General features: G+C 66.5%; 3 protein-coding genes across 3 annotated transcripts in view; 2 read left to right on the top strand and 1 right to left on the bottom strand.

The window, feature by feature from the left end:
• The window catches only part of LOC133629079 (symplekin-like), a gene marked incomplete at its 5' end in the record, with an annotated part of 28,679 nt that extends 14,852 nt beyond the window's left edge, over nucleotides 1-13,827 (top strand). The window contains 15 exon segments of the mRNA XM_062019716.1: nucleotides 1,590-1,825; nucleotides 1,912-1,993; nucleotides 3,438-3,551; nucleotides 4,957-5,104; nucleotides 5,178-5,338; nucleotides 6,605-6,713; nucleotides 6,796-6,896; nucleotides 7,016-7,037; nucleotides 7,040-7,105; nucleotides 8,422-8,523; nucleotides 8,597-8,784; nucleotides 12,087-12,263; nucleotides 13,154-13,231; nucleotides 13,324-13,526; nucleotides 13,604-13,827. Of these exon segments, the coding sequence (XP_061875700.1) occupies nucleotides 1,590-1,825; nucleotides 1,912-1,993; nucleotides 3,438-3,551; nucleotides 4,957-5,104; nucleotides 5,178-5,338; nucleotides 6,605-6,713; nucleotides 6,796-6,896; nucleotides 7,016-7,037; nucleotides 7,040-7,105; nucleotides 8,422-8,523; nucleotides 8,597-8,784; nucleotides 12,087-12,263; nucleotides 13,154-13,231; nucleotides 13,324-13,526; nucleotides 13,604-13,814 (1,998 nt within the window).
• A 358-nt stretch (nucleotides 13,828-14,185) lies between these two features.
• DMWD (DM1 locus, WD repeat containing) lies at nucleotides 14,186-20,505 on the top strand. Its single transcript, XM_062019717.1, has 4 exons — nucleotides 14,186-14,570; nucleotides 15,274-15,456; nucleotides 17,033-18,202; nucleotides 20,334-20,505. Exons 1-4 carry the CDS (start codon nucleotides 14,226-14,228, stop codon nucleotides 20,379-20,381), a joined length of 1,746 nt encoding a protein of 581 aa, XP_061875701.1. The 5' UTR covers nucleotides 14,186-14,225; the 3' UTR covers nucleotides 20,382-20,505.
• A 2,199-nt stretch (nucleotides 20,506-22,704) lies between these two features.
• On the bottom strand, nucleotides 22,705-26,642 carry LOC133629081 (basic proline-rich protein-like; the record flags this gene model as incomplete). The annotated part of the gene is made up of 6 exons (XM_062019718.1): nucleotides 22,705-22,785; nucleotides 23,125-23,207; nucleotides 23,310-23,366; nucleotides 23,819-23,907; nucleotides 24,534-25,055; nucleotides 26,348-26,642. Coding segments are annotated over 6 exons (1,127 nt in total), but the record flags the coding sequence as incomplete, so codon positions are not given.
• Between the last annotated feature and the right edge of the window lie 1,345 nt (nucleotides 26,643-27,987).

Raw genomic sequence — 27,987 nt, forward strand, 5'->3', positions numbered from 1 at the left:
CCCTGGCATTGATCCCAGCCCCCTCCTCACCCCTGGCATTGAGACCAGCCCCCTCCTCACCCCTGGCATTGATCCCAGCCCCCTCCTCACCCCTGGCACCCAAACAGACCCCTCCTCACCCTCTGGGATAAACCAGCCCCCTCCTCAGCCTGGCACCCAAACAGCCCCCCTCCTCAGCCCTGGCATTGATCCCAGCCCCCTCCTCACCCTGGCATTGATCCCAGCCCCCTCCTCACCCCTGGCATTGATCCCAGCCCCCTCCTCACCCTGGCATTGATCCCAGCCCCCTCCTCACCCTGGCACCCACAGCCCCCTCCTCAGCCTGGCACCCACACAGCCCCCTCCTCACCCCTGGGATAAACCAGCCCCCTCCTCACCCCTGGCATTGATCCCAGCCCCCTCCTCACCCCTGGCACCCAAACAGCCCCCTCCTCACCCCTGGCACCCAAACAGCCCCCTCCTCACCCTGGCATTGATCCCAGCCCCCTCCTCACCCTGGCACCCACACAGCCCCCTCCTCACCCCTGGGATAAACCAGCCCCCTCCTCAGCCTGGCACCCAAACAGCCCCCTCCTCACCCCTGGGATAAACCAGCCCCCTCCTCACCCCTTGGCACCCACACAGCCCCCTCCTCACCCTGGCACCCAAACAGCCCCCTCCTCACCCCTGGGATAAACCAGCCCCCTCCTCACCCTGGCATTGATCCCAGCCCCCTCCTCACCCTGGCACCCACACAGCCCCCTCCTCAGCCTGGCACCCACACAGCCCCCTCCTCACCCTGGCACCCTCACAGCCCCCTCCTCACCCCCTGGGATAAACCAGCCCCCTCCTCACCCTGGCATTGATCCCAGCCCCCTCCTCACCCTGGCACCCACACAGCCCCCTCCTCAGCCTGGCACCCACACAGCCCCCTCCTCACCCCTGGCACCCAAACAGCCCCCTCCTCACCCCTGGCGTTGATCCCAGACCCCTCCTCACCCCTGGCACCCAAACAGACCCCTCCTCACCTCCTGGGATAAACCAGCCCCTGCTCACCCCTGGCATCCACCCAGCCCCCTCCTCACTTCCTGGCACCCAAGCAGCCCCCTCCTCACCCCCTGGGATAAACCAGCCCCTTCCTTACCCACTGGCACTGAATCAGCCCCCTCCTCACCCCTGGCACTGCTCCCAGCCCCCTCCTCACCCCTGGCACTGCTCCCAGCCCCCTCCTCACCCCACACCCCCCTCCAAGTCTCACTCAGCCCCCTCCTCACCCCTGGCACTGCTCCCAGCCCCCTCCTCAGCCCACACCCCCCTCCAAGTCTCACCCAGCCCCCTCCTCACCCCTGGCACTGCTCCCAGCCCCCTCCTCACCCCTGGCACTGCTCCCAGCCCCCTCCTCACCCCTGGCACTGCTCCCAGCCCCCTCCTCACCCCTGGCACTGCTCCCAGCCCCCTCCTCACCCCACACCCCCCTCCAAGTCTCACCCAGCCCCCTCCTCACCCCTGGCATTGATCCCAGCCCCCTCCTCACCCCTGGCATTGATCCCAGCCCCCTCCTCACCCCACACCCCCCTCCAAGTCTCAGCCATCCCCTCTGTGCCCCCCAGGCCCGGGTGAAGATCCTGGCCTCGCTGGTGACACAGTTTGAGGTGCCCCTGAAGAGCGAGGTGCTGTCCTTCGTCCTGGATGACATCAGGGGCCGCCTGGACCTGGCCTTTGCCTGGCTCTTCCAGGAGTACAACAGCTACCTGAGCAGCCTGCCCTCGGGCAGCCTGGAGCGCTACGACGAGTGTCTCATCGGGCTCCTGTCGGGGCTGCAGGAGAAGCCAGACCAGAAGGACGGGTGAGGGGCAGGGGCAGCAGCCCTGCAGCCGTCCCCAGGGGCTGTCTGTGTGTCCCCAGCGCCCCCTGAGCCCCGTCTCCACGCAGGATCTTCACCAAGGTGGTGCTGGAGGCGCCGCTGATCACCGAGAGCGCGCTGGAGGTCGTGCGCAAGTACTGCGAGGACGAGGTGGGGCTGGGGCACAGTCGCCCCCCACACACCCCCCTGGGCTTTGGCAAGGCCAAAGGGTAGAGAATCACAGGGACAGGGGGGCTGGGGGAGCTCCTGGAGCTGCTGGAGGCTGATTCCTCGCCCTGAGCCTCAGCCCTCAGCAGCTCGGCTCTGGGAGGCTCCAGGGTGGGGAGAAACCCCCAAACCAGGCTCTTTCCCTGTCAGCCTCGCTGAACCCACACCTTTTCCCTCAGAAAAGCACCCAAACTGCACTTGTTCTCTTAGAAATCCACCCACAACCTACTTCTGTCCCTCAGAAATCCACCCAAACCCCACTTTTCCCCTCAAAACCTCACTAAAAGCCACTTTGTACCTCAGAAATCCACCCAAACCCCACTTTTCCCCTCAAAACCTCACTAAAAGCCACTTTGTACCTCAGAAATCCACCCAAACCCCACTTTTCCCCTCAAAACCTCACTAAAAGCCACTTTGTCCCTCAAAATCTCACCAAACCCCACTTTTCCCCTCAAAACCTCACTAAAAGCCACTTTGTCCCTCAAAATCTCACCAAACCCCACTTTTCCCTCAGAAAACCACCCAAACTCCCACTTCTTCCATCATCATGGGGGTTTTGGGGGGCTGTGGATGAGCAGGGGGTGGGTTTGGGGCTTTTTGGGGGGCTGTGGATGAGGAGGGGGTGGATTTGGGGATTTTGGGGGGCTGTGGCTGAGGGAGTGGTGGGTTTGGGGGTTTTGGGGGGCTGTGGTTGAGGAAGGGGGTGATTTGGGGGGCTGTGACTGAGCAGGGGGTGAGTTTGGGGCTTTTTGGGGGGCTGTGGCTGAGCAGGGGGTGAGTTTGGGGCTTTTTGGGGGGCTGTGGCTGAGGAGGGGGTGGATTTGGGGGGCTGTGACTGAGCAGGGGGTGATTTTGGGGCTTTTTGGGGGGTTGTAGCTGAGCAGGGGGTGAGTTTGGGGGTTTTTGGGGGGCTGTAGATGAGCAGGGGATGGATTTGGGGTTTTGGGGGGCTGTGGCTGAGGAGGGGGTGGGGTTTGGGGCTTTTTGGGGGGCTGTGGATGAGGAGGGGATGGATTTGGGGTTTTGGGGGGCTGTGGCTGAGCAGGGGGTGGATTATGGGGTCTGTGGCTGAGGAGGGGGTGGATTTGGGGGGCTGTGGCTGAGCAGGGGGTGGATTTGGGGGGCTGTGGCTGAGCAGGGGGTGGATTATGGGGTCTGTGGCTGAGGAGGGGGTGGATTTGGGGGGCTGTGGCTGAGCAGGGGGTGGATTTGGGGGGCTGTGGCTGAGCAGGGGGTGGATTATGGGGTCTGTGGCTGAGGAGGGGGTGGATTTGGGGGGCTGTGGCTGAGCAGGGAGTGAGTTTTGGGGGGCTGTGGCTGAGCAGGGGGTGGATTTGGGGCTTTTTGGGGGGCTGTGGCTGAGCAGGGGGGCGTTTGGTGTCCCCAGAGCCGGACCTACCTGGGCATGTCCACGCTGCGCGATCTCATCTTCAAGCGGCCGTCGCGGCAGTTCCAGTATCTGCACGTGCTGCTGGACCTCAGCTCCCACGAGAAGGACAAGGTGGGGGGCTGGGGGAGCTTTTGGGGGGCTGGGGGAGCTTTTGGGGGGCTGGGGGGATGAGCAGAGGGGGTGAAGTGCGTCCCCCTCACTCCGTGGTGTGGCCCCAGCGGGCTCAGCTGGGTTTGGGGTGAGAGAAGCAGCGTTGGGATGATCCAGAGCTCCAGCAGGGGAGGCACTGGGGGGGTTTGGGGGGTGTCTCACCCCCAAATGTGTCTGTTCATCACCCCCACTCGTCCCTTTTGCTGCTGGGTCCCAAATTCCTTGTGTTTCTCCTCAAATTGATGCAGTTCATTCCCTGTAAGTTGGGTTGGGGTTCCAGGGCACCGCAGGGGCTGCTCCTGGGGGCTCCTCTCCTGGCACCCCCAAACCTCTGGGCACCAGAGGAGCTTTGTGCTGGAGTCCCTGAGCACCAGAGTTGCTCCTTGCTGGGGCTACTGGGCACTGCAGGAGCTTTGTGCTGGGGTTCCTGGGGCTCCTGACACCCCCAAACCTCTGGGCACCAGAGGAGCTTCTTACTATGGGTTCTGGTGCCCAGAGCTGCCCCTGGCTGTGGGTTCCCCTGTGAGCTGCCTCTGGCCGTGGCTGCTGGTTCCCAGAGCTGCCCCTGGCTGTGGGTTCCCCTGTGAGCTGCCCCTGGCTGTGGCTGCTGTTCCCAGAGCTGCCCATTGCTGGAGTCCTGTCAACCCCCAACCTCTGGCCACCAGAGGAGCTTTGTGCTGGGGCTCCTGATTCCCAGAGCTGCTCCTGGCTGTGGCTGCTGGTTCCCAGAGCTGCCCCTGGCTGTGGATCCCCCCCATGAGCCTCCCCTGGCTGTAGCTCCTGATTCCCAGAGCTGCCCCTGGCTGTGGCTGCTGGTTCCCAGAGCTGCTCCTGGTTCCCAGAGCTGCCCCTGGCTGTGGCTCCTGGTTCCCAGAGCTGCCCCTGGCTGTGGGTTCCCCTGTGAGCTGCCCCTGGCTGTGGCTGCTGGTTCCCAGAGCTGCCCCTGGCTGTGGGTTCCCCTGTGAGCTGCCCCTGGCTGTGGCTGCTGGTGCCCAGAGCTGCCCCTGGCTGTGGATTCCCCCCATGAGCCTCCCCTGGCTGTGGCTGCTGGTGCCCAGAGCTGCCCCTGGCTGTGGCTGCTGGTTCCCAGAGCTGCCCCTGGCTGTGGGTTCCCCTGTGAGCTGCCCCTGGCTGTGGCTCCTGGTTCCCAGAGCTGCCCCTGGCTGTGGCTGCTGGTTCCCAGAGCTGCCCTGTGCTGTAGCTCCTGGTGCCCAGAGCTGCCCCGTGCTGTAGCTCCTGGTTCCCAGAGCTGCCCCTGGCTGTGGCTCCTGGTGCCCAGAGCTGCCCCTGGCTGTGGCTCCTGGTTCCCAGAGCTGCCCCTGGCTGTGGCTGCTGGTGCCCAGAGCTGCCCCGTGCTGTGCTGCAGGTGAGGCAGCAGGCCCTGCTGTTCATCAAGCGCATGTACGAGAAGGATCAGCTGCGGGAGTACGTGGAGAAGTTCGCCCTCAACTACCTGCAGCTCCTGGTGCACCCCAACCCTCCGTCCGTCCTGTTCGGCGCCGACAAGGACACGGGTGAGGCGCCGCCTGGGCTGCCGGCGGCTTCCCCGGGCACGGGCTGGGCGCTGACGGCGTGTGTGTGGCGCAGAGGTGGCCGCTCCCTGGACAGAGGAGACCATCAAGCAGTGTCTGTACCTCTACCTGGCTCTGCTGCCCCACAACCACAAGCTGATCCACGAGCTGGCGTCTGTGTACACCGAGGCCATCGCCGACATCAAGCGCACGGTGCTGCGCGTCATCGAGCAGCCGGTGAGGGACGGGCTCCGGGCATGGAACCAAACTGGGAGCGCTGGTGGCTTCAGCAGAGGCTGCAACCTCCAACCAGCTTGAGCTGGGCACTGAGAGAGCTCCTGAGAGAGCTCCCGAGGGGCACCAGAGTGCTGGGGCTTGTGGCATCCAGCAGCATCCAACCAGCTTGAGCTGGGCACTGAGGGAGCTCCCGAGGGGCAGCAGAGTGCTGGGGCTTGTGGCATCCAGCAGCATCCAACCAGCTTGAGCTGGGCACTGAGGGAGCTCCTGAGAGAGCTCCTGAGGAGCACCAGAGTGCTGGAGCTTGTGGCATCCAGCAGCACCTTGAGTTGGGCACTGAAGGGCTTCAGCAGAGGCTGCAATGTCCAACCAGCTTGAGCTGGGCACTGAGAGAGCTCCTGAGGGGCAACAGAGTGCTGGAGCTTGTGGCATCCAGCAGCAGCTTGAGTTGGGCACTGAGGGGCATCAAGTGCTGGAGCTTGTGGCATCCAGCAGCATCTCAACCAGCTTGAGCTGGGCACTGAGGGAGCTCCTGAGGGGCACCAAAGTGCTGGAGCTTGTGGCATCCAGCAGCATCTCAACCAGCTTGAGTTGGGCACTGAGGGGCACCAAAGTGCTGGGGCTTGTGCCATCCAGCAGCAGCTTGAGTTGGGCACTGAGGGGCAGCAGAGTGCTGGAGCTTGTGGCATCCAGCAGCAGCTTGAGTTGGGCACTGAGGGGCACCAGAGTGCTGGAGCTTGTGGCATCCAGCAGCAGCTTGAGTTGGGCACTGAAGGGCTTCAGCAGAGGCTGCAATGTCCAACCAGCTTGAATTGGGCACTGAGAGAGCTCCTGAGGGGCAGCAGAGTGCTGTGGCTACCAAGGTGCTGTGGGTGGCTACCAAGGTGTGGGCAGCAGGGCCAGGGAGGTTCTGCTCCTCTCTTCTGCCCTGGTGGGGTCTCAGCTGGGGTCCTGTGGCCAGTTCTGGGCTCCCCAGTCCCAGAGGGACAGGGAACTGGTGCCAGGGGCTCCCAGGAGGGCTCCCAGGGGCCGAGGGCTGATGGACACGAGGTGGGACACACAAAGTTCACCTGGAACAGGGGGAAGGAAGTGTTTTGGTGCTGAGCTGAGGGAGCCCTGGCCCAGGCTGCCCAGGGAGGCTCCTCAGGAGCTTCCCAACCCCCCTTGGGCTCATCCCTGTGGCCCCTGAGCAGCAGGAACCTGCTTCAGGGCTGGGGGAGCCCCTCAGGACCCTCCCCAGCCCTCACCCCGGGGCCTGTCCCGCAGATCCGGGGGATGGGGATGAACTCGCCCGAGCTGCTGCTGCTGGTGGAGAATTGTCCCAAGGGAGCCGAGACGCTGGTGACCCGCTGCCTGCACAGCCTGACAGACAAAGGCAAGGCCTGGGGGGAGCGGCAGGGGGCGCCTGGGGGGCGACAAGTGCCCCCCTCAGTGACGTGCCACCCCTCCCCTGGCAGTGCCCCCCTCCCCTGAGCTGGTCAAGAGGGTCCGGGACCTGTATCACAAGCGGCTGCCGGACGTCAGGTTCCTCATCCCCGTCCTCAACGGGCTGGAGAAGGTTGTGTGGACCCCACACCCCCACCCCATGATGTCCCCCCAAGCCCCTGGTGTCCCCCACAACCCCCAGTGTCCCCCCCAACCCCTGGTGACAGCTGAGAGCTGCTGTTTTGGGTGCAGAAAGAGGTGATTCAGGCGCTGCCAAGCTCATCAAGCTGAACCCCATCGTGGTCAAGGAGGTTTTCAACCGGCTGCTGGGGACACAGCACGGTAGGGGACAGCCTGGGGACAGCCTGGGGCCATGGGGGACCCTGGGGACAGCCTGGGGACACTCTGGGGACACAGCACCGTGACACCCCTGAGTCCCAGTGCCACCCACTGCCACCCTGTGCCACCCCTGAGTCCCAGTGCCACCCAGTGCCACCCCCAAGTCCCAGTTCCACTCCCAAGTCCCAGTGCCACCCAGTGCCACCCCTGAGTCCTAGTGCCACCCCGTGCCACCCAGTGCCACCCCAGAGTCCCAGTGCCACCCAATGCCACCGCCGAGTCCCAGTGTCACCCACTGCCACCCTGTGCCACCCCTGAGTCCCTGTGCCACCCCTGAGTCCCAGTGCCACCCCGTCCTAGTGCCACCCACTGCCACCCTGTGCCACCCCAGAGTCCCAGTGCTACTCCCGAATCCCAGTGCTACCCCGTGCCACCCCAGAGTCCTACTGCCACCCAGTGCCACCCGAGAGTCCCAGTGCCACCCTGTGCCACCCCTGAGTCCCAGTGCCACCCCTGAGTCCCAGTGCCACCCAGTTCCACCCCAGAGTCCCAGTGCCACCCCCAAGTCCCAGTGCCACCCCGTGCCACCCCTGAGTCCCAGTGCCACCCACTGCCACCCAGTGCCACCCCTGAGTCCCAGTGCCACCCAGTGCCACCCCAGAGTCCCAGTGCCACCCCCAAGTCCCAGTGCCACCCCGTGCCACCCCCAAGTCCCAGTGCCACCCCAGTGCCACCCCAGAGTCCCAGTGCCACCCCCAAGTCCCAGTGCCACCCCAGTGCCACCCCCCAAGTCCCAGTGCCACCCCTGAGTCCCAGTGCCACCCCCGAATCCCAGTGCCACCCCCGAGTCCCCGTGCCACCCCCGAGTCCCAGTGCCACCCCCGAGTCCCAGTGTCACCCCTGAGTCCCAGTGCCACCCCTGAGTCCCAGTGCCACCCCATGCCACCCCAGAGTCCCAGTGCCACCCCTGAGTCCCAGTGCCACCCCCCGAGTCCCAGTGCCACCCCTGAGTCCCCGTGCCACCCCCGAGTCCCAGTGCCACCCCCGAGTCCCAGTGCCACCCCTGAGTCCCCGTGCCACCCCCGAGTCCCAGTGCCATCCCTGAGTCCCAGTGTCACCCCGTGCCACCCCTGAGTCCCAGTGCCACCCACTGCCACCCCGTGCCACCCCTGAGTCCCAGTGTCACCCCTGAGTCCCAGTGCCACCCACTGCCACCCTGTGCCACCCCTGAGTCCCAGTGCCACCCACTGCCACCCTGTGCCACCCCCAAGTCCCAGTGCCACCCCCGAGTCCCTGTGCCACCCCGTGCCACCCCGCAGGTGACGGCGCCTCGGCCGTGTCGCCGCTGAACCCGGGCGAGCTGCTCATCGCGCTGCACAACATCGACTCCTCCAAGTGCGACATGAAATCCATCATCAAAGGTGGGTGCCAGGGCCTCCGGGCCGGTGCCACCCCCTGGCAGCCCCTGGCACCGCTCACACGCGCCCCCCGCAGCCACCAACCTGTGCTTCGCCGAGCGCAACGTGTACACGTCCGAGGTGCTGGCCGTGGTGATGCAGCAGCTGATGGAGCAGAGCCCCCTGCCCATGCTGCTCATGAGAACCGTCATCCAGGCGCTCACCATGTACCCGCGGCTCGGCGGCTTCGTCATGAACATCCTGTCCCGCCTCATCATGAAGCAGGCACGGCCCGGGCAGCGCTGGGGCTGGGGACGGAGGGGGTGGGTGGATGGATGGAGATGGATGGATGGAGGTGATGGATAGAGATGATGGATGGATGGAGGTGATGGATGGATGGATGGAGATGGATGGATGGATGGATGGAGATGATGGGTGGATGGAGATGATGGGTGGATGGAGATGATGGATGGATGGAGGTGATGGATGGATGGATGGATGGATGGAGGTGATGGATGGAGATGATGGATGGATAGAGATGATGGGTGGATGGAGATGATGGATGGATGGAGATGATGGATGGGTGGATGGAGGTGATGGATGGAGATGATGGGTGGATGGAGGTGATGGGTGGATGGAGATGATGGGTGGATGGATGGAGGTGATGGATGGATGGGGATGGATGGAGGTGATGGATGGATGGATGGAGGTGATGGGTGGAGATGGTGGATGGATGGAGCTGATGGATGGGTGGATGGAGATGATGGATGGAGATGATGGGTGGATGGAGATGATGGTTGGATGGAGATGATGGATGGGTGGATAGAGGTGATGGGTGGAGATGATGGATGGATGAAGGTGATGGATGGATGGATGGATGAAGGTGATGGGTGGATGGAGATGGATGGATGGAGGTGATGGATGGATGGATGGGTGGATGGAGGTGATGGATGGATGGAGGTGATGGATGGATGGGTGGATGGATGGATGGAGGTGATGGATGGATGGATGGATGGATGGATGGATGGAGGTGATGGATGGATGGGTGGAGGTGATGGATGGATGGAGGTGATGGGTGGATGGATGGATGGAGGTGATGGATGGATGGATGGAGGTGATGGATGGATGGAGGTGATGGATGGATGGAGGTGATGGGTGGATGGATGGATGGATGGATGGAGGTGATGGATGGATGGATGGAGGTGATGGATGGATGGAGGTGATGGGTGGATGGAGGTGATGGATGGATGAAGGTGATGGATGGATGGATGGATGGATGGAGGTGATGGATGGATGGAGGTGATGGATGGATGGAGGTGATGGATGGATGGATGGATGGATGGATGGAGGTGATGGATGGATGGAGGTGATGGATGGATGAAGGTGATGGATGGATGGATGGAGGTGATGGATGGATGGATGGAGGTGATGGATGGATGGAGGTGATGGGTGGATGGAGGTGATGGATGGATGGAGGTGATGGATGGATGGAGGTGATGGATGGATGAAGGTGATGGATGGATGGATGGATGGATGGAGGTGATGGATGGATGGAGGTGATGGATGGATGAAGGTGATGGATGGATGGATGGATGGATGGAGGTGATGGATGGATGAAGGTGATGGATGGATGGATGGATGGATGGAGGTGATGGATGGATGGATGGAGGTGATGGATGGATGGAGGTGATGGGTGGATGGAGGTGATGGATGGATGGAGGTGATGGGTGGATGGATGGAGGTGATGGATGGATGGATGGAGATAGTAGATGGATGGATGGAGGTGATGGGTGGGTGGATGGATGGATGAAGATGATGGATGGAGGTGATGGGTGGATGGAGGTGATGGGTGGATGGAGGTGATGGATGGAGGTGATGGGTGGAGATGGGTGGATGGATGGAGATGGTGGATGGATGGATGGATGGAGATAGTAGATGGATGGATGAAGATGATGGATGGAGGTGATGGATGGATGGAGATGATGGATGGATGGAGATGATGGATGGATAGAGATGATGGATGGATAGAGATGATGGATGGATGGACGAAGATGATGGTTGGAGGTGATGGATGGATGGAGATGATGGATGGATAGAGATGATGGATGGGTGGTTGGAGATGATGGTTGGGTGATGATGGGTGGATGGAGGTGATGGGTGGATGGGTGATGGATGGTGGTTGGTGTGGTTGGATGGTTGATGGGATGGATGGATGGTTGGAGGTGATGGATGGGTGGATGGAGGTGATGGATGGATGGAGGTGATGGGTGGATGGAGATGATGGATGGATGGAGGTGATGGGTGGATGGAGTGATGGATGGATGGAGGTGATGGATGGATGGGAGGTGATGGATGGATGGAGGTGATGGATGGATGGGTGGAGGTGATGGATGGATGGTGATGGATGGATGGGTGGATGGAGGGATGGATGGTGGTGGTGGATGGATGGATGGGGTGATGGGTGGATGGAGGTGGTGGATGATGGAGGTGATGGGTGGATGGGTGGGTGGAGGTGATGGATGGATGGAGGTGATGGATGGATGGATGGTGATGATGGGTGGATGGTGATGATGGATGGATGGTGGTGATGGATGGATGGAGTGGTTGGATGGTGATGGTTGGATGGATGGGATGGTGGGTGGAGATGTGGTGGATGGATGGATGGATGGATGGGGTGTTGAGTGGATGGAGGTGATGGATGGTGGTGGTGATGAGTGGATGGAGATGATGAGTGGATGGATGGAGATGATGAGTGGATGGATGGATGGATGGATGGATGGATGGATGGAGGTGGTGGGTGGAGATGATGGATGGATGCGTGGAGGTGATGGGTGGGTGGGTGGATGGATGGATGGAGATGAATGGATGGATGAAGGTGATGGATGGAGATGATGGGTGGGTGGATGGAGATGATGGATGGAAAGGATGGATGGATGGATGGAGGAAGATGGGTGGATGGAGGTGATGGCTGGGTGGAGATGATGATTGGAGATGATGGATGGATGGATGGGTGGATGGAGATGATGCATGGATGGACACCTGGATGGATGGATGGATGGATGGGCAGCTCTGGTCTGTCCCTGGAGGTGAGAAAGGAGTGGATCCCCCATCCTGCTGTCCCTGGGGCTCTGTCTGTCCTGTCCCTGTGTGTCTGTCCTGTCCCTGGGGCTCTGTCTGTCCTGTCCCTGGGTGTCTGTCCCTGGGGCTCTGTCTGTCCTGTCCCTGGGTGTCTGTCCTGTCCCTGGGGTTCTGTCCCTGTGTGTCTGTCCTGTCCCTGGATGTCTGTCCCTGGGGGCTCTGTCTGTCCTGTCCCTGTGTGTCTGTCCTGTCCCTGTGTGTCTGTCCTGTCCCTGGGGCTCTGTCTGTCCTGTCCCTGTGTGTCTGTCCTGTTCCTGGGGCTCTGTCTGTCCTGTCCCTGTCTGTCCTGTCCCTGGGGCTCTGTCCCTGTCTGTCTGTCCTGTCCCTGGGGTTCTGTCCCTGGGTGTCTGTCCTGTCCCTGGGGCTCTGTCCCCTCCTGGCAGCCCTGCCTCTGTCCCACAGCCACTCCCCACTCCTCACCCCCGTGTCTGGGCTGTGTTACCCCCCAGGTGTGGAAGTACCCCAAGGTGTGGGAGGGCTTCATCAAGTGCTGCCAGCGCACGAAGCCTCAGTCCTTCCAGGTGGTGCTGCAGCTGCCCCCTCCCCAGCTGGCCGCCATCTTCGACAAGTGCCCCGAGCTGCGGGAGCCGCTGCTCAGCCACGTCCGAGCCCTCACCCCGCACCAGGTACCCCCAGAGCCCTCCCCAGAGCCTCAGCACCCCCAAAACCCCCACCCTGGGGGCCTCAGCATCCCCAAAACCCCCTCCTGGGCCTCAGCACCCCCAAACCCCTCCCTGGGCCTCAGCACTCCCAAACCCCCTCCCCCAGGACCTCAGCACCCCCAAACCCCTCCCTGGGCCTCAGCACTCCCAAACCCCCTCCCCAGAGCCTCAGCACCCCCAAACCCCTCCTGGGCCTCAGCACCCCCAAACCCCTCCCTGGGCCTCAGCACTCCCAAACCCCTCCCCAGAGCCTCAGCACCCCCAAACCCCTCCCCGGGGCCTCAGCACCCCCAAACCCCTCCCTGGGCCTCAGCACTCCCAAACCCCCTCCCTGGGGCCTCAGCACCCCCAAACCCCCTCCCCAGAGCCTCAGCACCCCCAAACCCCTCCTGGGCCTCAGCACCCCCAAACCCCTCCCTGGGCCTCAGCACTCCCAAACCCCTCCCCAGAGCCTCAGCACCCCCAAACCCCTCCCCGGGGCCTCAGCACTCCCAAACCCCCTCCCTGGGGCCTCAGCACCCCCAAACCCCCTCCCCAGAGCCTCAGCACCCCCAAACCCCTCCCCAGAGCCTCAGCACCCCCAAACCCCTCCTGGGCCTCAGCACCCCCAAACCCCTCCCTGGGCCTCAGCACCCCCCAAACCCCTCCCCAGAGCCTCAGCACCCCCAAACCCCTCCCCGGGGCCTCAGCACCCCCAAACCCCTCCCTGGGCCTCAGCACTCCCAAACCCCCTCCCCAGAGCCTCAGCACCCCCAAACCCCCTCCCCAGAGCCTCAGCACCCCCAAACCCCTCCCTGGGGCCTCAGCACCCCCCAGCATGCGGCCCCTCCTCGTTAACCCGTGTCCCTCCGCAGCAAGCGCACATCCCGCTCTCCACCATGGCCATCCTGGAGGCCTCGGCCCGCCACGAGCCCGACGCGCCGCCCGGAGAGGTGGGGGCACGAGGGGGGGGTATCGGGGTGCCCACGGAGCCCCCCAAGGCCGGGGCACGGGCCCCCCCTCACCCTGTGCTCCCCGTCCCCAGGAGAAGCCGCCGAAGCCGCCGGGTGAGGACAAGGGGAAGGCGACGGCGCCGCCCTCGGCCCCCGCAGCGGGGTCCCCGCCCGCCGAGGCGCCCCCTGAGCTGGGGGGAGCCGACCTGGAGCCCCCCCCCGATCTTCATCAGCGTCCCCGAGGACGAGGAGAGCTCGGGGGGCACCGGCTCCCCCCCCCGCGGCCCCCCCCAAGGTACAGCCCCCCCCTACCCCCCGTGCCCCCCGTTGGGAGCGGAGGGGCCGCCCCTGACCCCCCGTTTGTGTCGCCAGGACCCCCCCGGCAGCGCCGAGACCCCCCCGGCGGCGCCCCCCGCGGCCGACGCGGCCCCCCGCAGCCCCTCGAGCTCGGAGCCGCCTCCCCCCGGCACCCAGAGCCCCGGCGGGCCCCCCGCGGCGGCCGCCGACGTGTGCCCGGGCCCAACGGAGGGCTGAGGGGGGTCTCGGGGGGTCGCGTGTGTGTCACCCCCCCCCCCCAAAATAAAGCGGGTCACGTGACACTGGGCGTTGTCGTGAGTTCCGGTCACGTGTCGGGGGGGACTGGGTCACGTGATACATGGCGGGGGGGGCACGGTCTCGAGTCACGTGACAGCGGCGTTGCCGTGACGGGGGGGCGGACTGGAGTCACGTGACACGTTGCCATGGCGGCGGGCGTGCGGGAGCGAGTCACGTGACGGGGGCGCGTTGGCTGGGCGGAACTGGGTCACGTGACGCCGGCGTTGCCGCGACGGGCTGACTCGAGACACGTGACATCGGCGTTGCCATGGCGACGGGCGGGCGGGAGTGAGTCACGTGATGGGGGTGCGTTGCCATGACGTCCGCGGTCGGACACGGGCCACGTGACTCTGGCGTTGCCGTGGCAGCGGCGGTGGGCGGGGTCACGTGACGCGGGAAGATGGCGGCGGCGGCGGCGGCGGCTCCGGGCCCCGGGGAAGCTCCCGCCGGGCTCCCGCCTCCGCCGCTGCCGCTCAAGAGCCAGTTCCGCACCCGCGAAGGCTCGTACCGCCTGCTGGGCCCCGAGCCGCGGCCCCGAGCCGGCCCCGCCGCCGCCGCCGCCCCGGGGCCTCCCCCCGCCGCCGCGGGCCCGGCCGCGCCGCCGCCCGTTCGCCTGTCCCTGGTGCGCCTGGAGCTGCCGCCCGCCGAGCGCCCCGGCAGCGCGGCCCAGCGCGTCTGCTGCAACCTGGGCCGCGAGCTCTACTTCTACGGAGGCGCCGGCGCCGGCGGCCGCGGAAAGCGGCGGGTAACGGGGCGGAGCGGCGGCCGAACGGGCCCGGGGCGGCCGGGGGGCGCCGGGTGATAATAACGGGGTCACCGGGGCGGGGGGGGGGTCGGGGGGGGGCGTTTAGAGGAGTTTTGGGAGGGTTGGAGGGACGCTGAGGGGTTCTGGGGGGTAGGCTAGGGGGTTCAGGGGGGGGTTGGGGTGATTCGGGGGGAGTTTGGGGGGTTCCGGGGGGTTGGAGGGGTTCAGGGGGGGTTTTGAGGGGATTCGGGGGGGGTTTGGGGGGTTCAGGGAGGTTGTGGGGACTTTGGGGGGTTCAGGGTGGTTTTGGGGGGATTCGGGGGGCGTTTGGGGAGTTCAGGGGGGGTTGGAGGGTTCAGGGGGGTTCAGGAGGCTTTGGGGGTTCAGGGAGGCCGTGGGGGGGTTCAGGGGGGTTCAGGAGGCTTTGGGGGTTCAGGGAGGTTGTGGTGGGTTCAGGGGGTTCAGAGGAGGTTGGGGGGTTCAGGGAGGTTGAGGAGTCTTTGGGGGTTCAGGGAGGTTTTGGGGGGTTCAGGGAGGTTGTGGGGGGTTCAGGGGGGTTGAGGAGGCTTAGGGGGGTTCAGAGGAGGTTGGGGGGGTTCAGGGGCGTTGAGGAGTCTTTGGGGGGTTCAGGGGGCTTCAGAGGAGGTTGTGGGGGCTTAGGGGGCTGTTTTGGGGTGCCCACGTGCCCCGTGTGACCCCTCAGTCCCTGGACCTGCACAAGCCCATCGACAAGCGCATCTACAAGGGGCCTCAGCCCACGTGCCACGACTTCAACCAGTTCACGGCCGCCGCCGACTCCATCGCGCTGCTCGTGGGCTTCTCGGCCGGGCAGCTGCAGCGCCTCGACCTGGTCAGGAAGGACAGCAGCAGGCTCTACAACGAGGAGGTGGGGGCTCAGGGCAGGGTGGGGGCTCAGGAGGGTGCTCAGGGCAGGCTGGGTGAGTGCTCAGAGCAGGGTGGGTGCTCAGGGAAAGGAGGGTGCTCAGGGCATGGTGGGTGCTCAGGGCAGGGTGGGTGCTCAGGGCAAGGAGAGTGCTCAGGGCAGGGTGGGTGCTCAGTAGGGTGCTCAGGAGAGTGCTCAGGGCAGGCTGGATGAGTGCTCAGAGAAAGGAGGGTGCTCAGGGCAGGGTGGGTGCTCAGGAGGGTGCTCAGGGCATGGTGGGTGCTCAGGGCAGGGTGGGTGCTCAGGGCAGGGTGGGTGCTCAGGAGGGTGCTCAGGGCATGGTGGGTGCTCAGGGCATGGTGGGTGCTCAGGGCAGGGTGGGTGCTCAGGGCAAGGAGAGTGCTCAGGGCAGGGTGGGTGCTCAGATGGGTGCTCAGGAGAGTCCTCGGGGCAGGCTGGATGAGTGCTCAGAAAAAGGAGGGTGCTCAGGGCAAGGAGGGTGCTCAGGGAAAGGAGAGTGCTCAGGAGGGTGCTCAGGGCAGGATGGGTGCTCAGTAGGGTGCTCAGGAGAGTGCTCAGGGCAGGCTGGATGAGTGCTCAGAGAAAGGAGGGTGCTCAGGGCAGGGTGGGTGCTCAGGGCAAGGAGGGTGCTCAGGGCAAGGAGGGTGCTCAGGGCAGGGTGGGTGCTCAGGGCAGGGTGGGTGCTCAGGAGGGTGCTCAGGAGGGTGCTCAGGGCATAGTGGGTGCTCAGGAGGGTGCTCAGGGCATGGTGGGTGCTCAGGGCAGGGTGGGTGCTCAGATGGGTGCTCAGGAGAGTCCTCGGGGCAGGCTGGATGAGTGCTCAGAGAAAGGAGGGTGCTCAGGGCAAGGAGGGTGCTCAGGGCAGGGTGGGTGCTCAGGGCAAGGAGAGTGCTCAGGGAAAGGAGAGTGCTCAGGAGGGTGCTCAGGGCAGGGTGGGTGCTCAGTAGGGTGCTCAGGAGAGTGCTCAGGGCAGGCTGGATGAGTGCTCAGAGAAAGGAGGGTGCTCAGGGCAGGGTGGGTGCTCAGGAGGGTGCTCAGGGCATGGTGGGTGCTCAGGGCAGGGTGGGTGCTCAGGGCAAGGAGAGTGCTCAGGGCAGGGTGGGTGCTCAGTAGGGTGCTCAGGAGAGTGCTCAGGGCAGGCTGGATGAGTGCTCAGAGAAAGGAGGGTGCTCAGGGCAGGGTGGGTGCTCAGGAGGGTGCTCAGGGCAGGGTGGGTGCTCAGGAGGGTGCTCAGGGAAGGCAGAGCAAGGTGCCAGCCCCCAGGAGAGGACAGGAGAAGGTGCCAGCCCCCAGGAGAGGACAGGAGAAGGTGCCAGCCCCCAGGGGAGGACAGGAGAAGGTGCCAGCCCCCAGGGGAGGACAGGAGAAGGTGCCAGCCCCCAGGGGAGGGCAGAGCAAGGTGCCAGCCCCCAGGGGAGGGCAGAGGACGGTGGCAGCCCCCAGGGGAGGACAGGAGAAGGTGCCAGCCCCCAGGGGAGGACAGGAGAAGGTGCCAGCCCCCAGGGGAGGGCAGAGGGAGGTGGCAGCCCCTCACCCCTCCCCTTCTCCCCCCTCCCAGCGCCTGATCGACAAGACCAAGGTGACGCTGGTGAAGTGGCTGCCGCAGCGGGAGCGGCTGTTCCTGGCGGCTCACGCCAGCGGCCGCCTTTACCTCTACGACTCGGAGCAGCCGTGCGGGGCGTCCCCGCCGCACTACAGCCTCGTGACGCGGGGCGAGGGCTTCAGCGTGTTCTCCTGCAAGAGCAAAACCCCCCGGAACCCCCTCCTCAAGTGGGAGGTGGGGCAAGGAGCCCTCAACGAGTTCGCCTTCAGCCCGGACGGCCGCTGGCTGGCGTGCGTGAGCCAGGACGGCTGCCTGCGGGTCTTCCACTTCGAGGCCATGCTGCTGCAGGGGATGATGAAGAGCTACTTCGGGGGGCTGCTGTGCGTGTGCTGGAGCCCCGACGGCCGCTACGTGGTGACGGGAGGAGAGGACGATCTGGTCACCGTGTGGTCTTTCGCCGAAGGGCGAGTGGTGGCCCGTGGCCACGGGCACAAATCCTGGGTGAACGCCGTGGCTTTCGATCCTTTCGCTGCCGCCGCCGCCCCGGAACTCAGCGAGGAGGAGGAGGAGGAGGAGGAGGAGGAGGATGAAGAGGAAGAGGAGGAACCTCCCCAAGCGCAGCCCCTCGCCCAGCGCAGCCCCGGCGTCACCTACCGCTTCGGATCCGCCGGCCAGGACACTCAGTTCTGCCTCTGGGACCTCACCGAGGACGTTCTGGCCCCTCCCCGAGCCGCCCTCCCCCGTCCCCGCCCCCTCCCCGCGCCCGCCGCCGTTCCCCCGGGGCTGCCCCGTTCCCTGTCCCGCTCCAACAGCCTCCCGCAGCCCCCCGACGCCGCCCCGACCCTCGCCGGGGGTCGCTTCTCCACTTTGACCCTCCGAGAGCGCCCGAAAGCGAGCGGAGGGAACGAAAAGGGAGAACACAAACGGTACCACAGCTTGGGCAGCATCAACCGCGGCGGGGGAGGCGACAAAGCCCCCGGGGGAGGGGACGGGGGCGGGATGGATCCCGCCAAGGTGCTGGGCACGGCGCTGTGCCCGCGCCTGCACGAGGTGCCGCTGCTCGAGCCGCTCGTGTGCAAGAAGATCGCTCACGAGAGGCTCACGGTGCTGCTGTTCCTGGAGGATTGCATCCTCACCGCCTGCCAGGAGGGGCTGGTGTGCGCCTGGCAGCGGCCCCGCGGCGCCGTGAGTCCCCCCACGGGCACTGCCAGCGGGCGCGGGGGCGCTGCGAGCGGGGCTGGGGGGTAAAGGGGGCGTGGGAGGGGGGTGTGGGGAGGGTAAAGGGGGCTGGGAGGGGGTTTGGGGAGGGTAAAGGGGTCGGAGAGGGGGTTTGGGGAGGGTAAAGGGGTCGGAGAGGGGCTTGAGAGGGGGTTTGGGGATGGTAAAGGGGGCTGGGAGGGGGTTTGGGGAGGGTAAAGGGGTCGGAGAGGGGCTTGGGAGGGGGTTTGGGGGGCTGGGAGGGGGTTTGGAGGCGTTGAGAGGGGGTTTGGGGAGGGTAGAAGAGGGTTTGGGGCGCTAGGAGGGGGTTTGGGAGGTTAAAGGGGTCAGAGAGGGGTTTGGGAGGGGGTTTGGGGGGAGTAAAAGACTTTGGGGAGGGTAAAGCGGTCAGAAGGGGGCTGGGAGGGGGTTTGGGGGTGCTGGGAGGGGATTAGGGGGGTGGGAGGGGTTTGGGGGGCCTAGGAGGAGGTTTGAGGGGAGTAGGAGGGGGTTTGGGGAGGGTAAAGGGGTCGGAGAGGGGCTGGGAGGGAGTTTGGGGGGAGTAGAAGAGGGTTTGGGGGGCTGGGAGGGGGTTTGGGGGTGCTGGGAGCGGGAGTGGGGGTAAAGGGGGTCGGGGAGGGGGTTTGGGGAGGGTAAAGGGGTCGGAGAGGGGCTGGGAGGGGGTTTGGGGGGAGTAGGAGAGGGTTTGGGGGGCTGGGAGGGGGTTTAGGAGGGGGTTTGGGGAGGGTTTGGGGGGAGTAAAAGAGTTTGGGGAGGGTAAAGGGGGTCGGAGAGGGGGCTGGGAGGGGGTTTGGGGGGAGTAGGAGAGGGTTTGGGGGGCTGGGAGGGGGTTTGGGGAGGGTTTGGGGGGAGTAAAAGTTTGGGGAGGGTAAAGGGGGTCGGAGAAGGGGCTGGGAGGGGGTTTGGGGGTGCTGGGAGCGGGAGTGGGGGGTATAGGGGGTTGGGGAGGGGCTGGGAGGGGGTTTGGGGAGGGTAGGAGAGGGTTTGGGGAGCTGGGAGGGGGTTTGGAGAGGGTAAAGGGGTCGGAGAGGGGGTGTGGGGAGGGTAAAGGGGTCGGAGAGGGGCTGGGAGGGAGTTTGGGGGGAGTAGAAGAGGGTTTGGGGGGCTGGGAGGGGGTTTGGGGGTGCTGGGAGCGGGAGTGGGGGGTAAAGGGGGTCGGGAAGGGGGTTTGGGGAGGGTAAAGGGGTCGGAGAGGGGTTTGGGAGGGGGTTTGGGGAGGGTAAAGGGAGCTGGGAAGGGGTTTGGGGAGGGTAAAGGGGTCAGAAGGGGGCTGGGAGGGGGTTTGGGGGTGCTGGGAGGGGATTAGGGGGGTGGGAGGGGGTTTGGGGGGGCTAGGAGGACGTTTGAGGGGAGTAGGAGGGGGTTTGGGGAGGGTAAAGGGGTCGGAGAGGGGCTGGGAAGGGGTTGGGGGGGAGTAGGAGAGGGTTTGGGGGGAGTAAAAGTTTGGGGAGAGTGAAGGGGTCGGAGAGGGGCTGGGAGGGGGTTTGGGGGGAGTAGAAGAGGGTTTGGGGAGGATAAAGGGGTCAGAGAGGGGCTGGGAGGGGGTTTGGGGGTGCTGGGAGGGGGTTTGAGGGGAGTAGGAGAGGGTTTGGGGCGCTAGGAGCGGGTTTGGGGGGTTAAAGGGGTCGGAGGGGAGCTGGGAGTGGGTTTGGGGGGTTAAAGGGGTCACAGGGGGGCTGGGAGGGGCTTTGGGGGCAGTGTCAGGGGGCTTGGGGGGTTAAAGGGGTCAGAGGGGAGCTGGGAGGGGGTTTGGGGGCACTGGGAGGGGGTTTGGGGGCGGTCAGGGGGTTTGGGGAGGGTAAAGGGGTCACAGGGGGGCTGGGAGGGGCTTTGGGGGGGTTTGGAAGGGAATAGAGAGTTTGGGGGGGCTGGGAGGGGGTTTTTGGGGGGGTAAAAGGGGGTTTGGGGAGGTTAAAGGGGTCCCAGGGGGGCTGGGAGGGGCTTTGGGGGGTCCCAGTTGTAACCTGGGAGGGATTTGGGGGGGGGGCCACACGGGATCCATTTGGGGGGGGCTTCACCCCCCTCGTGCTGTGTTTATTTGGGGGGTGTCACAGGGGAGTGTCCAGAGCTGTGACCCCCCCCCCCTTTCCTCCCCCAGGGTCTCCCCTCGCAGAGCAGCAGCTCCCCCGGGGGCACCGTGGTGTAGCCGAGACCCCTCCCCCCAAAACCCCCCCCCGGGGGCACCGAGACCCCCCCACAACGCCCCTCCCCCCCCCCAACACCCCCCTTTGTCCCTCACTGTCACCAAATCCCCTCTAATTTATACTAAAGAGACTCTTGTGGTATCTGGGGGGGTCCCGAGGCGTTTTGGGGGGGGGGAAGGGGGGGACACGGGGTGGGGGGACACGAGGGGACAAAGGGGATGGGGGGGGACAGGGGGGTGTCCCTGTGAGATGGGGACACGAATGGGGGGGGACAGAAGGGACATGGGGGGCAGGATGGGGACAGATGGGACATGAGGGGGACACGATGGGGACAGAAGGGACATGGGGGGCAGGATGGGGATGGGGGGACACAAGGGGGACAGAAGGGACATGGGGGACACGATGGGGACAGATGGGACATGAGGGGGACATGGGGGGGCAGGATGGGGATGGGGGGACACAAGGACAGAAGGGACATGGGGGGGACATGGGGGGCAGGATGGGGACAGATGGGACATGGGGGGACACGATGGGGACAGATGGGACATGGGGGGCAGGATGGGGACAGATGGGACATGGGGGGGACATGGGGGGCAGGATGGGGATGGGGGGACAGAAGGGACATGGGGGGCAGGATGGGGATGGGGGGACAGAAGGACATGGGGGGCAGGATGGGGACAGATGGGACATGGGGGGACACGATGGGGACAGATGGGACATGGGGGGGACATGGGGGGCAGGATGGGGATGGGGGGACAGAAGGGACATGGGGGGCAGGATGGGGACAGATGGGACATGGGGGGGACATGGGGGGCAGGATGGGGATGGGGGGACAGAAGGGACATGGGGGGCAGGATGGGGATGGGGGGACAGAAGGGACATGGGGGGCAGGATGGGGACAGATGGGACATGGGGGGACACGATGGGGACAGATGGGACATGGGGGGGACATGGGGCAGGATGAGGATGGGGGGACACAAGGGGGACAGAAGGGACATGGGGGGGACACGATGGGGACATGGGGGGCAGGATGGGGATGGGGGGACACGATGGGGACAGATGGGACATGGAGGGCAGGATGGGGATGGGGGGACAGAAGGGGACATGGGGGGACACGATGGGGACAGAGGGACATGGGGGGGCACGGGGATGGGGGGAGATGGGGGGGCAGGATGAGGATGTGGGGGACACAATGGGGACAGAAGTGACATGGGGGGCAGGATGGGGATGGGGGACACAATGGGGACAGAAGTGACATGGGGGGGACACAATGGGGACAGAAGTGACATGGGGGGACAGACAGGAGATGGGGGGACATCAGGGGGACACGATGGGGATGGGGGGCAAGATGAGGATGGGAGGGCACGAGGGGACAGAAGGGACATGGGGGGACAGAGGGGGACACGATGGGGATGGTGGGGAGCTGGGGGGAAGGGTGGGGGGGACACAAGGGGGGACAGAAGGACATGGGGGGGACACAATGGGGGTGGGGGGACACGGGGGGGCAGGATGGGGATTGGGGGGGACACAGGATGGGGACACATCACCCCCCCACACACCAAAATCCGGGGTCCCCCACGTGTCTGTGACCCCCCCCCCGATAAGATTTGGGGTCCCCACACACCCCTGTCCCCCCCCCCGCTCAAATTTGGGGGTTCCCATGTCCCCCCCCCTTAATATTTTGGGGTCCCCACATGTCCTTGTCTTCCCCCCTCCCCTAAATCTGGGGGTCCCACGAGTCTGTGCCCCCCCTTCCCATAAATATTTGGGGTCCCCATGTCTCCCCCACCCCCAAATTTGGGGGTGTCCCCCCCCCAACACTGGGCCCAGTCCCAGAAACACAACTTTATTCTCTCTCCCCCCCCCGGGGGGGGGCAAAAAAGGGGGGGGGGTATAAATAAAGGGGGGGGTTAGTGCAAATGTGGGGTCCCTACCAATAAATTACTAGCGGGGGGGGGGCTGGGGGGTGTCATTTGGGGGGGGGGGGAGGTGACAGACCCCCCCCCCCGGGGGTGACATCGTGTGTGACCCCCCCGGGGTTTGAGGGGGGGTTGGGGGGGGGGTCAAGTGCTGTTGCCCCTCGTTTCTGGTCATGGGGGCGATGGGTGACCCCCCCACACCCAAAAACATCCCTGGGGGGGCACTGTGGGGACCCCCCCCAAAAAAACCATCCCTGGGGGGGGGGCACTGTGTGTAGTGGGGTTGGGGGGGGGGGCTATGTACAGGGGGGGTGGGTTTGGGGGGGGGGCAGGGGATTTCCCCCCCTCCCATTGTGTCAAGTGCAAGAAAAGGGGGTGCTGGTGCTTTTTTGGGGGGGGGGTTCCTTCAGGGGGGGGTCCCGGGGGGGGCAGGGGGGCGCAGGCCGGTGGCACAGAGCAGCAAACAGTCCTTGGGGGCACCGGGCACCTGTGGGGGGGGGTAGGAATAGGAGGAGGGGGGGGGGGTCAGGGTGCACCGTGGTGACCCTGTGACCCCCCCCCCCCCAAATTAGAGACACCCCCCAACCCTCCCAGCCCCCCTAAATCTAGGGGTGACCCCCACAAGGGGTGGGGGGGGGGGGGTGGTGGGTGAGTGGTGGCAGCGAGTGGGGGGGTGGAACAGCCTCGGGGGGGGTCGCACAGCCCGGGGGGGGGGGGGGGGGGGTCGCGGTGGGAACAGCCAGAGCTGAGGTGGGGGAGGGGCAGGGGGTGGGGGGAGTGGGGGGGGGGGTGGATTTTGGGGTGGGGGGGGCACAGCCACACGTACCCGGGCCCCAGAGCAGGAGGTGCCGGGACAGGGGGAGCCCCAGGGGGGAGCGGAAAAGCCGGGGGGGGGCCCCCGCTGCCGGGCTGCAGAGAGAGCAGAGAGTGTCAGCAGCCCCCCCCCTGCACCCCAAAACACAGACACCCCCCCCCAAAAAACACCCCCCCCCCAAAATAACCCCCCCTTACGTCCGCCGGGGGGTCCGAGGGGGGGGGCGCGGTGGGGGGGGGGCTGCCCCGCAGCTCCTGCAATGGAAATGGGGGGGGGGGGAGTCACTATTGGACACCCCCCCCCACCCCCCAAAATGACCTTTTGGGGACCCCCCCCACTTTGGGGAGAGGGTGAGGACCCCAAACTCCCCCCCCCCAACCCCCCCTTTTTGGTTTGGCATCTCCCCCCCGCCCCAATTTTAGGAGAGGGGATGTGGTGCTGTGTCCCCCCCCCCACACACACACAATCCCCCCTGTTGGGCCCCCCCCCCAAATTTGGGGGGGCTGAGGTGAGGTTGGGATGAGAGTTTCCAGGGGTCCCCAAGAGATTTTGGGGGGGGTCAGGAGGGTCCTGAGTGATTTTAAGGAGGAGGGGACACAGATTTCGGGGGAGCCCCCCCCGGGGAGGGGAATCAAAGTGATTTGGGGAGGGGGTTTGGGGGGCAGCCGGCTGTTTTGGGGGGCTGGGGGGGGGGTCGGGGTCTTGCCTTGGCTCGGGGGGGGGGCCGGGCCCCGGGGGGGCGCTCTGGAGCCGCCGCAGCTTCGCTTCCAGTTCCAGGTTACGGCTCTCGGCCTCCTGCAGCCCGCCTTGGGGGGGGCGTGAGGGGGGGTCTCATCGGGGGGGGGGACCCCACGGGGACACCCCCAAACCCTGTCCTGGTGTGACCCCCCCCCGGCCCCGGTCCCGTGCTGGAGAGACCCCCCGCCCCAATCCTGACCCCCCCCCCCCCCCCAATACCGGGGTGACCCCCGGTCCCGTCCTGACCCCCCCTGCCCCGGACCCCCCCCATTCCTGTCCCGGTGAGACCCCCGGTCCCGTCCCGGACCCCTGGTCCCGTACTGGGACCCCCATTCACATCCCGGACCCCCGTTCCAGTACCGGACCCCCAAGACCCCCCGTTCCGGGTACCGGACCCCCGAGACCTCCCTTCCCGGCCCCCCCCGTTTACCGTCCTGGTGAGACCCCCCGTTCCCAGCCCCCGTTCCCCGTCCCGGACCCCCCCATTCCTGTCCCGGTGAGACCCCCGTTCCTGTCCTGGACCCCCCGTTCCCGTCCCGGTGAGACCCCTGTTCCCTTCCCCCGTTCCCGTCCCAAACCCCCCGTTCCCGTCCCGGTGAGACCCTCGTTTCCTGTCCCGGACCCCCGTTCCCGGTCCCCGTTCCCGTCCCGGACCCCCCCGTTCCCGGTCCCCGTTCCCGTACCGGGCCAGCCCCTGTCCCGCCGCCCGCAGCAGCCCGAGCTCCCGCTCCAGCGCCGCCCGCCCGCAGCGCTCCGCAGCCAGCGCCGCGCTCAGCTCCGACACCGGATCCGGCCCCGACACCGGCACCGACACCGGATCCGGCCCCGAAACGGACACCGGCACCGAAACCGGATCCGGCCCCGACACCGGCACCGGCACCGACACCGACACCGGATCCGGCCCCGAAACGGACACCGGCACCGAAACCGGATCCGGCCCCGACACCCGGCACCGAAACGGACACCGGCACCAAAACCGGATCCGGACCCGACACCGAAACCGGCCCCGAAACGGACACCGGCACCGAAACCGGATCCGGCTCCGCCACCGACACGGACGCGGCCACGGGCAGCGGCACCGGCAGCGGCTCCGGCGGCGGCTCCAGCACCGGCACCGGCCCCGACACCAGAAGCGGCTCCGACACCGACACAGACGCCGACACCGGCCCCGGCCCCGCCGCCCGCCCCGGGGGCTCCGGACGCGCCTGTGGGAACCGCGGGCTGTGGGACCCCCGGGAGACCCCCCCCCCGGATCCCGGCGCCCGAACGACCCCCCGTTTACCGAACCCCCCCCGGATCCCGGCGCCGAACGACCCCCCGTTTACCGAACCCCCCTTCCGGGACCCCCCCGAACCCCAGCACCTCCCCCCTGCACCAAACGACTCCCCGTTTACCGACCCCCCCCTTCCAGGACCCCCCCGGACCCCGCAACCTCCCCCCTGCACCGACCGACCCCCCAAGTACCGAACCCCCCTTCCAGGACCCCCAAAACCTCCCCCCTGCACCGACCGACCCCCCCAAGTACCGAACCCCCCTTCCAGGACCCCCAAAACCTCCCCCCTGCACGGACCAACCCCCCAAGTACCGAACCCCCCTTCCAGGACCCCCAAAACCTCCCCCCTGCACCGACCGACCCCCCCGTTTACCGACCCCCCCTTACGGGACCCCCTCCCGGACCCCCGAACCTCCCCCCCTGCACCAAACGACCCCCCCGTTTACCGACCCCCCCTTCAGGGATCCCCCCTGAACCCCAGCACCTCCCTCCTGCACCAAACGACCCCCCGAGTACTGAACCCCCCTTCCGGGACCCCCCCGGACCCCCGAACCTCCCCCCTGCACCGAACGACCCCCCCGAGTACTGAACCCCCCTTCCAGGACCCCCAAAACCTCCCCCCTGCACCGACCGACCCCCCGTTTACCGACCCCCCCTTCCGGGACCCCCCCGGACCCCCGAACCTCCCCCCTGCACCGAACGACCCCCCCGAGTACTGAACCCCCCTTCCAGGACCCCCCAAAACCTCCCCCCTGCACCGACCGACCCCCCGTTTACCGACCCCCCCCTTCCGGGACCCCCCCGGACCCCCGAACCTCCCCCCTGCACCAAACGACCCCCCGTTTACCGACCCCCCCTTCAGGGATCCCCCCTGAACCCCGGCACCTCCCCCCTGCACCAAACGACCCCCCGAGTACCGAACCCCCCTTCCAGGACCCCCAAAACCTCCCCCCTGCACGGACCAACCCCCCGAGTACTGAACCCCCCTTCTGAGACCCCCCCGAACACCCGGCACCTCCCCCCCTGCACCGAACGACCCCCCCGAGTACTGAACCCCCCTTCCAGGACCCCCAGCACCTCCCCCCTGCACCGAACGACCCCCCGTTTACCGACTCCCCCCCCCGGGACCCCCCCCGGACCCCCCCCCCCCGAATACCGAACCGCCCCCGGGACCACCCCCCCCCGCCCACATGAGACCCCCCCCGGGACCCTCCCCCCACATACCGGCTGCTGGGGGGGTGCCGGGGGGGCTCCGTGGCCGGGGGGGCTGCACGAGGGGGGGGCGGCGTCCGTGGGGGGACCCCCGAGGCTGGGGGGGGCGGTCTGGGGGGGGCTGGGGGTGCAGGGACCCCCTTGGGGGGGGCTGCGGCTGGGGGAGGGGCTTTGAGGGGGGGACCCCCCGTGGGGTGCCCTGAAGGGGGGGGGGGGTCCTTTTTGTGGGGAGGGGTCAGGAGGTTTTGGGGTCCCCACGGGCGGGGGGGTCGCTTTTGGGGAGGGGTCTCCCTGAGGTTGGGGGGGTCTCATAGGTGGGGGGGGCTCTTGTGGAAAGGGGGGTCCTGGGGGGGCCCCTGAAGCTTGGGGGGGGACCCTGTCCATGGGAGGTTCAGTGCTGGGGGGGGGCCCCTGTGCTCAGGGGGGTCTCGGTGTCAGGGGGGGTCCCCGACTCAGGGGGGGTCCCCCAGTCCCCCTCCAGCTCCATGGCTGTGTCCTGGTCCCACTCCTCTTCCTCATCTTCCTCTCCTCCTCCTCCTCCTCTCCCTAGTGCAGGTGGGGGGGGGGGCACACACAAAACAGGGGGGTCACCTGTGCCCCTCCCCCCCAAAAGGACACCCGGGGGTCACCAGAGGACACCCGGGGGTCACCCCCGAGCCCCCCATTTCCTCAGAGCCCTCCTTTTCTTGTGCCCCTCCCCCCACCCCGACACGCCCCCTCCCATGGCCCCCGCCCCCCCATTGCCCCCCCCCGGCGCTCACTCGGGGTCCCCGCGGCTGTAGGAGTACCCCACAAAGGGCAGGTGCAGCTCCAGCTCGGGGGGGTCCCACGGCTCCCCCAGGGGGTCCTGAGGGGGACAGGGAAGGGGGGGGTTACATATGGGGAGGGGGGGAGTCTCGGGGTGGGGGGGGGCTCAGTGGGGGATCCCATGTTGGGGGGGCTCAAGGAGGGGGTCCCCAGGGGGATTCTCATGTTGGGGGGTCAGGAAGGGGGTCTCCCACTTGGGGGGGTCACAGAGGGGGTCCCCAGGGGGAATCTCATGTTGGGGGGTCAGGAAGGGGGTCTCCCACTTGGGGGGGTCACAGAGGGGGTCCCCAGGGGGAATCATACATGGGGGGGTCAGGAAGGGGGGTCTCCCACTTGCGGGGGGGTCACAGAGGGGGTCCCCAGGAGGAATCTCATGTGGGGGGGGTCAGGAAGGGGGTCTCCCACTTGAGGGGGGGGTCCCCCGGGAGGGGGTCCCCAGGGGGAATCTCATGTTGGGGGGGCAAGAAGGGGGTCCCCAGGGCTTATCTCATGTGGGGGGGGTCAGGAAGGGGGTCTCCCAGTTGAGGGGGGTCACAGAGGGGGTCCCCAGGGGGAATCTCACTTGGGGGGGGTCAAAAGGGGGGGTGTCCTCTGTGGGGAATCCCATTTGTGGGGGGGGGGTCACAGAGGGGGTCCCCAGGGGTTATCTCATGTTGGGGGGGGTCAGGAAAGGGGTCTCCCACTTGAGGGGGGTCACAGGGAGGGGGGGTCTTAGTGGGGGATCCCATGTGGGGGTCACAGGGAGGGGGTCCCCAGGGGTTATCTCATGTGGGGGGGGTCAGGAAGGAGGTCTCCCACTTGAGGGGGGGGTCCCCAGGGGGAATCCCACTTTGGGGGGGGTCAGA

Source organism: Colius striatus, unplaced genomic scaffold, assembly GCF_028858725.1.
Source record: "Colius striatus isolate bColStr4 unplaced genomic scaffold, bColStr4.1.hap1 scaffold_129, whole genome shotgun sequence".
Taxonomy (NCBI): domain Eukaryota; kingdom Metazoa; phylum Chordata; class Aves; order Coliiformes; family Coliidae; genus Colius; species Colius striatus.

Excerpts from the sequence above, each read along its gene's own strand:
- DMWD (XM_062019717.1), top strand. The coding sequence starts at position 14,226 with ATGGCGGCGGCGGCGGCGGCGGCTCCGGGCCCCGGGGAAGCTCCCGCC. Across the intron at positions 14,571-15,273 it reads GCGGCCGCGGAAAGCGGCGG|TCCCTGGACCTGCACAAGCC; the intron begins GTAACGGGGCGG and ends GTGACCCCTCAG. Across the intron at positions 18,203-20,333 it reads GGCAGCGGCCCCGCGGCGCC|GGTCTCCCCTCGCAGAGCAG; the intron begins GTGAGTCCCCCC and ends TTCCTCCCCCAG.